The 9,466-nt window shown below is 38.4% G+C and overlaps 1 protein-coding gene across 1 annotated transcript; it reads left to right on the forward strand.

Moving 5' to 3' along the window:
• The first annotated feature begins 1,971 nt into the window (after positions 1-1,971).
• On the forward strand, positions 1,972-4,994 carry LOC149805165 (E3 ubiquitin-protein ligase NRDP1-like). Its single transcript, XM_089947956.1, has one exon. The coding sequence runs from the start codon at positions 2,971-2,973 to the stop codon at positions 3,958-3,960; it is 990 nt and encodes a 329-aa protein (XP_089804082.1). The 5' UTR covers positions 1,972-2,970; the 3' UTR covers positions 3,961-4,994.
• Positions 4,995-9,466: the final 4,472 nt, after the last annotated feature.

A 9,466-nucleotide genomic window follows, 5' to 3' on the forward strand; every position in this document is an offset into this window, starting at 1 on the left:
GCAATAACATTTTCTTAAACAAAAACACAAAAAGACATTTGCCAGATTTATTGCCTTATTTGATTGAGAAATAATGAAGTTACATCTTAAACTGAGATATTGTCCAATACACCATATCGACGTGGTCATCCGCATCCTCTAAACACGTTTCAAGTTTTAGAATGGGATGGAAAGAGATAGATTAAAAGCGGAATCTATCGACCACAGACAGAAAATAATTTTAACCTACAATCTCACTTCTTTTTCATTTCTCACTTACCACTGTTCTTAGTTAAAATGATTGTACAATATTTGGCACACTTTAAAATATTTAGCATAATATAAAAAAAGTTATTTAACTCTTGGCTGAGGAGCCGTGGTAGCTCATTTGGTGGAGTGTCGGGCTCGTAATCCACAGGTCGAGAGTTAGATACCCGACCAGGCCAGCCCGGTTCGTGTGCTCCGGTGTGTCATTAGGGAAGGCACTTAATTCCCATTTCCTCCGCATGATAAAGTCAATAATGTGTTAAAGGTGCCATTAAAACAAAGAAACCAACCACACAACCGTCACCCTTCCCCAGCAAAAAAAGACCAAAAAATCTTGGCAAATATACTACACAAACTGTGTATCATCTTGTGCAAGGTGATTGCTTGCAGACAATATACTGGTCATACACCCGCTCCGTCTTTAACAGTCCTTTATGTAGAGTAGTGAAACTTTCAGTGCCGGATTACCAAATAGGCAGAGTAGACACCGGCCTAGGGGCCCCGCGACAACGGATCAACAATAATATTGATAAAACATATTAAGAGGTGATATGTTAGGAGATAATTTGCGAGGGATGCGGTGGGGCAAGATTTCGACTGCCTAAGGGCTTCCACAGGGTTTAATCCGGCACAGGAAACGTTTGCGTAGAAACCATTTGTATTCTTTCAGTCACAGTGACCCTGACCGTTGACCTCCCAATCGACAGGTCTCTTCATTATTGTAAGTACAAGCGATCTACAACGTTTGGTAGATGTTGGTAGTGGATAACTGGAGTTTTTGTGCGGAACGGTAAAGAAATTAGAAACAGTCAGACAATAATATCACAACACAATATGCTCCGACCAACAGCAAGCGTATTAAAACAATTTTTGTATTCGAGTGTTTGTGCATGTGTGAGTGATTTGTTATGTGGTTTTAAAACTTGTTCAATCATATCGCTACGATGTCTGCAGTGTGTTTATAGTCGGCTCTAGGCACTGGGACATCGTGCCGCGTCATGTAGCATCATGTCCAACCCCAATCACATTATCCTAACACCTGGTCAATCAGTCCTAACACTAACCTCTTAATGCTGAGCGCCCAGCGAGGCAGCTGCTAGTACCAGTTTTTGGTATTACTCGGCCGAGGTTCGAACCATCAACCCCTCGCATCCGAGGCGGAGGCTCTAACCACTTAGGTTTCCGGAGTGGTGCTTGTATATTCGACGAAATTGACAAACTTGAAGCTTTGAAAGCCTGGCCTGTTTTATTCTAATTTCATGTCCGTGGAAAAAGAATTATTGCAATATACAAAATTATCTTTAAAACGCAGATTCAAACTACAAATGATCTTGTGTTGACTAATCAAGCACAATTTGAGGATTTCCGGCAACAAAGAAAAGTTTCGATTCACTGACTTCTTTCATTTCTTATTTTTTCTTCTAATTTTTGCTGTGCAGCGGTAAAATCCTCTATTTGTACCTGACAGCTATATTTTTCACAACATTTGTAATATACTTTTATTAACCGCAATAGATGAAAGATGTCAGGTCTGGTTATAAGGTCTGAATAGATAGATGCACGTAGTGATAATGAATGAACAGAGAGAGAGAGAGAGAGAGAGAGACCTCCTCAACATATGTGTATTGATTTACCTGGAATACACGGATGGTATTTATAGACCAAGCAGGCAGTACATATGCCAGGTTATTGTAACGTGCTGATTATTGTTGGCATGTGGCGGAGTGTGAGGCAGATGAAACATCCGATCATGTACTATACTCATCCTGGGAAGAGTGTATAAATGTTGTGAAACGTGGATGCTGACTGAGCATTTTTCAAGAAGTGTGTTGCCATGCTCTCCAAAGAATTGTATAATTCTCTATCCGAGACCTTCATACTGGAGTTAAGAGTTGCAATCAAAGTGTGATTATCAGCCTATACGTATATCATCAACGAATTCGTGTATTCTGCCGCTCTGTTCTTTACTGTCCATCAAGACTAGAAAACCTCACGAGAAAGGCTCACCACCGTGAAGCCAGTGCTTTCTTTAAGGAATCTGGTAAACGGATTTGAGGTGGATGTCCGAACAGTGAGATGGGATGTAAGGTTATTATTAAAAGACGCTTTTACTTAAGGGACTTGTATGGACGCTGAGGTAAACCGGGATGAAGTGACGAAGTTAATGCCATTAAACTTGGTGTGTAATTTGGCGATTATTTATAACAGTACATTGAACTCCAGTATCTTGTATGGGTTTACAATAACCCCACTAAATAGACATGTGATTGATTTAACGTGTAAAATTGTTATGATCAGAAACAAGGTTCATGTTTTGTTAAATCAACATGCAGATCCGTGGATTGAAATTGTCGAAGACGTCTAACACATCAAAGGTAGTGAAGAGATACGGTTATTTGTTTTTTTTTTATTTTTAATAAAATTTGTTTTTGTATGAGGACTAATTCAACAGGAAAGTGACACTGTTAATCTGCCAGTGACGGCGCCGTTCGAAATTGTCACTAACTGTACACAAGTTTCTCTTTGCAAATATACATTGACCTGTGGAGTATTTATAGCATACATTTTGTATATGAGCCAAGGACGATACATTGGTATATGATAGTGGTATCATTTCCACCGTCCATAAAACACTATAATTACAGAGAAGGCATCCGGGAATTGTTTGTAGATCATATTATTGGCTAGCTAAGTGCCATCCAAGGAAATTCTCTTTGCCTTTCGATGATAATGGGGTACGAGGTACATTGGTTTATCGGGTCTGTTGACCCCAATTTACTATGTGGTATTTGTAACGCGGTTCTCGAGGACGCCGTGCTCACCCCGTGTGGACACAGCTTTTGTTATGCGTGTATTGAAACATGGCTATCACGACCGTCCACAGTCACATGTCCCGAGTGCCGGGCCAATGTGACCTTGACCACCGTGAAGCCAGTGCTTTCTTTAAGGAATCTGATAAACGGATTTGAGGTCGGATGTCCGAACAGTGAGAGGGGATGTAAGGTTATTATTAAATTAGATCGAGTTAATCACCATCTCGAGACATGCGGCTACATTTCCGTTGAGTGCGCTGGATGCGGTTCGAATGTCAACAGATTTGAACTCGCGGCACATCAAATGACATGTGAAGGAATTGCAGCCTCAGTGAAGGAAGATGATTACATCGTCGCATCAGAAAGATTGACTAATCTTCGTTTTACGACTTCCATGACGTCAGCTGATGTAAAGGAACTACTGTCGAAACTATCCTCGCTAGAGTTTGAGTTGAAAACTATGAAAAGGGATTTACAAATAGCCGAGTCAAAGAATCGAGTCTTGGAAAGAGAGTGTAGAAAGGCAAGAGACGAGCTGCAAAAGACAAGGAACGAACTTTCAGGCTTTTATTGTGACTACGACCCTGAATACAAATACGGACAAACACCACAAAGCATTGCTAGTTTGTCCTTACTGATTGCCAAAAATTTGCTCAGGAAGCCATCATTTATAGATCGAGAAATGATATTCTGTGCAGTAAGACGCTGTTATGACAAGTATGCTAGGTGCGGTACGGAGTACGAACATGATATACATATGTTAATAGCAACGGCTTTTGCAAGCAACTGGTTTTCAGAGAACCAACGTCACAACCTCCACTACTACTTACAGAGTATAGCGCGATATAGAAACATGACAGACACTCTTAAGTATACTGCAAATATTCACGTGTTGAACTAGCAAAGAAACTGATCTTCTCTATTTACAGTGAATGACAATATTTCTCAGGCCACGATTTCATTGGTCAGTATTGTATATAAATGTAGTAGAGGTACATGTGATAAAATTGTGTCAAAATATTAATAACCACCGATAATGTAATTGTCTTTGACAATGTGAACCATTTTCGCCCTATTGTAAGCCATTTCAGGTACATTGTTAGAAATCAGAGTAATCATGGAATGCGTCTTTTCGCCTTCGATTAACTTGTATACTCGCGTATGCGTCGGGTCCAACTGCAAGCAACAGACACCTTGCTATGCTGTCCCATAGTGCACCGGTATATAAGAGTATAATGTTCAGCTGATGAATCTAAACAAACTGCATGGACCCAGATCTTCCGGCACATTATGCGACGGCAGATCTGGGTTTGTGCAGTTGGATCCAACATATAAACCAGTATCGACGGTAAATGTCAGTATTGTCACGTAATGATAATTGTTCCTTTGTGAATCAAGGTACATGTACTTTCAAGATTGGGTGTATATTGTAAAGAAAATGTTCGAAACGGGAGCTTGCGATTCTCATAAAATGGTTGATATTGTAGTAATTCACTCTGTATCATTTGATCACTGAAACTATTTCTTTGTTTTGACATGATTAACGTCTAAGTGTTCAAATCTTTTGAAAAGCCTTTTTAACATAGGCTGTAAAGAAAAACGTTTTCTTTTTATTTTTGGTCGAGCGGAAACCATAACTCTAATTTTCTACCCTTATAAAACCTTTTAATAACAATTTAGTACGATTTCACAAAGTTATCGGTTCAGATCTTTCATATCGCGTTACAATACTTTGCACTCATGAATGCTACAATAATTGCTTTCCTGTGATCATTTCTTGTCTTTATAATAATTGTTTGATTAAAGTCTAGATCTCAAACATAAGGGTACTGGTGGACATTGAGAAAAGGTCATGTTTTGTTGACCTTTATTTTCACCTGTCAAATTGCATCGTTCACGTTTATCAGGTACAAATAAACATCGTATCATTTGGAACACATTTCTTAGGATTACTCTCTTTATCCTAAAATGTAACACTTTATCGAATAAGCCACTAAAACTAAGTGGACCTGGAATTCCATAAGTCGCCAGAACATATTCTGTAATGGTGCCTGTCAAGTCAACTTGATATAAGTAGATCTCAGTTTTAATCAAAACATTGTAATAATACATGCATTTGATGTTCCAAATATCACGTATGAAACACGTGCAGCACGATGACAGTAATGTAAAGTTCGTTTCTAACGAAAGCATGGATAGGTAAACATGACAGCTTCTTCAGTTGGAATGTACTACCTACCTTAGGGATCCAATAATAGGCATGCAGTGCCTGCAGTTCTAGTCGGCACAATTTCCCAGCAGTGTGTTGTGATGTGATTTGGATTTTTAACGTAGCTTTAAAATAATTTCAGTCATTTCGCTACGATGTCTGCAATGTGGCAGTTTATAGTGATGTCTAGCACTTGGGCATCATGCCGCAGACATGTAGCATGATGTCCCACCCAGTCACATTTTCCTGACACAAGGCCAACGAGTCCTAATACTAACCTCTTAATGCTGAACGCCAAGCGAGGCAGCTGTTAGTACAATTTTTATAAGTCTTTGGTATGACTCGGCCGGGGATTGAACCCACGACCACTCGCATCCGAGGCGGACGCTCTAACCAGTAGGCCACCGGAGCGGTATTTCCCTTCAGAACGATTTGTCTGATACACTGACAGTCATTAAACATTTTTCATTAACGAAAGAGCGTGTTAAACCCCAAATGTAGATATAACCATAATGTAAACATGTTTAATAAGTATAAAAACACACAAAATTTAACTGAATACACTTACATCGTTAATTCTTTCATTTGCGTGCAAGTTTTTATTGATTAAATATGGATCAATAATTACGTACATTACTAACACTTCATATATCAAACAGGTTTTCTAGTCATTTGGTTAATTTCCAGTTGAAATCATTATCATCCAATGTTGTCCGGACTATTTACATTATCAACCAATGTTGTCCCGACTATTTACATTATCAACCAATGTTGTCCCGACTATTTACGTTATCAACCAATGTTGTCCCGACTATTTACATGACTAGTTTAAATAGGGAACTATGCGAAATCGTATTCAGGTGTGATTCAGACAACAGAGCGCAAATTTAAGATACACTGAGTGACAGGAAATAATAACGACGATGATGATGATGTCCTTTAGATAAAAGCTAGATATTGGGTCCTCTAGTTGATTACATCATGTCTTTGACTATAATGACCCCACCCCAAACAATCTGTATCTAAATATCTCCAAATACATTTATTTAAAAAATGTCAGAACAAAATGTCTTTTCTAAAACGTGGGCCACGAGGGTTTGGGTGCGGTTGTTAGCTGATAGAGAATATTAGAAAAGAAGAATAAAATTAAACTAATAATTTACTTGGGCTCGTATATATATGATCACCGCAATTTCTAAAATTAAGTTATTCAGCATAAAAATATGTTTCCCTAATTGTATATTTTTTCCCACGCATACGAGATTACCTTCAATCTGTGTGGAATCTAGTAATTTGAGTCGAAAATATAACGATGAAATAAACTTAAATTTACTGCCGATTGAATAAGATATAAGAAATGTATACATATAATATCTTAACGATTACTGGTGACTTGGTGCATCATTTATTATACAGTTAACTGCGCTCGCACTACAATTTTAATTAAGATGAGATCACAAATGCTTGGCATCAAAGGCTTTAACGAAAGAACTTTCTATTCAAATTTGCTCCATTTTTATGAGGCTTTCGTTGGATTTATTTAACGCGCAGAAAGCTTTTGGAAGGTTTTCCTTTACGTGATTCTATTAATTACCTTTGTAGGACGTCTGGCAATATATTTTCAAAAAGTGTTTTCTTTTAAAGCATGTTTGCACTTCCTTCAAATGGTTGCTTAATATATCTACTGTGCCTTTTTTTTTTTTTTTTTTTTTTTAATTCGTTGGTGTTGTTGTTATTGTTGAGTTATATCGTTGTAACGTAGTCAATGCCCCGATGTCGAAATTTGTTAGGATACACACTGGGTCTCGTCATTAAAAAACCAGTGCAAACATACTTACATTTATAACAATGAAAGAAGAGGTAAACTAAACATACATTTGATAAGCTTACAAAACAGAAGATCTACAATACAAACAGTAATAGAACAGATTTCAAAGCGTGGTGTTCATAACATTGCTTCACGTATATTCCCTTGTATCTCTTACTTAAGTGCGAACAGCGTAAAAATTTTTTTTATTGCATAATGCTCCGGCAGATCAGATTTATATGTTGTTCACTTCAGGTTCTAAGTAGAACGAGGAGTGAGTAGAACCAAACCTGTCAGTGCATAATGCAACGGAAGTTCTGGAATTATGCTCTTCGCATTTGGGTTCGCCCTATTGAAGGACATACTATGGTCCTAAAACAAGAGACTTACCAGGGCCGGATATGGGGGGTGGGGGGTTTCCGGACCCCCAGGCTAAAATGAAAAAATACACACACAAACGTACAGTCTGTAGTCACTTGAAATTTGACCATCGTTTTATTCTTGCGATTTTTTATTGGGTATTGCGCACACTTTGAGTAAATAGACACATGGACTTGTGCCTTGGTGTCCTTTCGAGAAAAGTCGAGGCCCTTTTGAACTTTTGGACCGACCGGCCCACCCAAGCATTTGACCTAATCCGGCCCTGCTTAACAATGTATCGAAGGATAAATGCCATTTAATTTCGGGCATTTTGGGGCGACCTGTTTAAAATCCTCGCCCAAACGACAAGAACAGGTTCTCAGATGTTACTGAGTGTGCTCGCCTTAACAAGCCGCGTTGATCTGAGAACAAAAACATGGTGATAAATTCTTGACTTGTTCCGTTATCCTTGTTTTTTGTTTTTTTTTATCTACTCCCTCCTCGTCGGTGGTATTGGATCTCAACTCTAGAACGAATTTTTTCTGTTCTCGAAACAACTTGCCGTTAGGGCAAGAAGAAAAAAAAAAACGAGAACATTGTACGCAGGTCAAGAACCATGTTCTCGTGCCGCACCCAAGGACAACACATAGACTGCGAACGACTTTGGACCGAACGCTTTCTAACTTCTAGAGAATCGTTTTCAGTTCCAAATTTTGAGCATTGATTCAAAAGATTTTTGCGTCATTTATCATGAAATTTTAAGATTACATAAGTAAGAGTGTTCAACAGCTTGAAAATTCCACAGAGGTCGCTCAGTGGAATAACATTGGCTCACTTGTATGAGCAAATTTTGGCATTAATGTAAGTTTAGTGTGTGATTTACTGTGCGTTTCTATCAAGGATCAATATCGATTGGGATTTATTCTTTAGTAATATCTGCCCACGGGACTGTACATGTAGATTTCAATTCATTTACGGTAGACACACTGTGCTCGTTTTCCACATTAGGTGATTTTTCACAAATTATATACAGTGGAGCCTCGTTAATCCGGACACAATCGTTCCCAGTGAATATATCCGGATTAACGAGTTTTCCGGATAATTGAATCAAGCACATTTTTATTTTACGATGTCATCACACCATATACATGTTCATGTATATGCTAGCTGTAAATGTACTGTATAATCAATAATGGTTGAAATAAATTAATGAATGCATCTATTGACGTGTGTTTATTTCACATTATTATAACATGCGCTTGTACATACATGTACAGTAAATATAAGTTTAGACAATTAACACATCGAACACATCACACTATGTACATGTACATGTATGTAATGTACATACATTAATTATGTCAATTTCCTGGAGAAATCTGTAACCTTTGTTTGCCTGGATTCTTTGGCGGCTCTATCTGCAATGATTACTGATAGTGTCCATAGATTCTCAAGGGCTTCACTATTGTTTTATGTAATCACTGGTGAATATTGCTGACATCTGCTCAAAATACAAAATTAATGCAGTTATTTTTTAAGCCGTATTTTACAGCTGTTATAGCTGCCAAAAAGAAAGGGGGGGGGCACCAGACAGATGCCGCCCCCCAAATTTAAAAAAAATGTTTTTATGTGTTTGTGTTTCCCCCTAAAGTTCATGTGTTTGTATTCTTTTATAAAAGAATTTATACCAAAAATTTATTTATCTGCAAATTTTTGATGGGGTATTTTTTTTCCGTCTGTGTTATCTAAAGGGTTGTTCGTCCGATCTAAGTTTTTATCCTAGTCGGGGTGCCTTGAGTGGCCGAGTGGTCTAAAGCGCTCTCCGTTACGGATCACTGCCATCTCACCTCTGTCTGTGTAGGTTCGAGTCTCGGATTCGGCCAATGTGGGTATGTGAGAAAGCTTGTCAGTAGCTTCTCGTGGGTCGGTGGTTCTTTCCGGGGTTTTCCCGGGTTCTCCCTCCGCCATTAATACTGGCCGCCATGTATAGCATATCGTGTGCTGAAAAATGGCGTTAAACCCTACAACAAC

Source organism: Sinohyriopsis cumingii, chromosome 2 (genome assembly GCF_028554795.1).
Source record: "Sinohyriopsis cumingii isolate HCF-2022 chromosome 2, ASM2855479v2, whole genome shotgun sequence".
NCBI classification, from domain to species: domain Eukaryota; kingdom Metazoa; phylum Mollusca; class Bivalvia; order Unionida; family Unionidae; genus Sinohyriopsis; species Sinohyriopsis cumingii.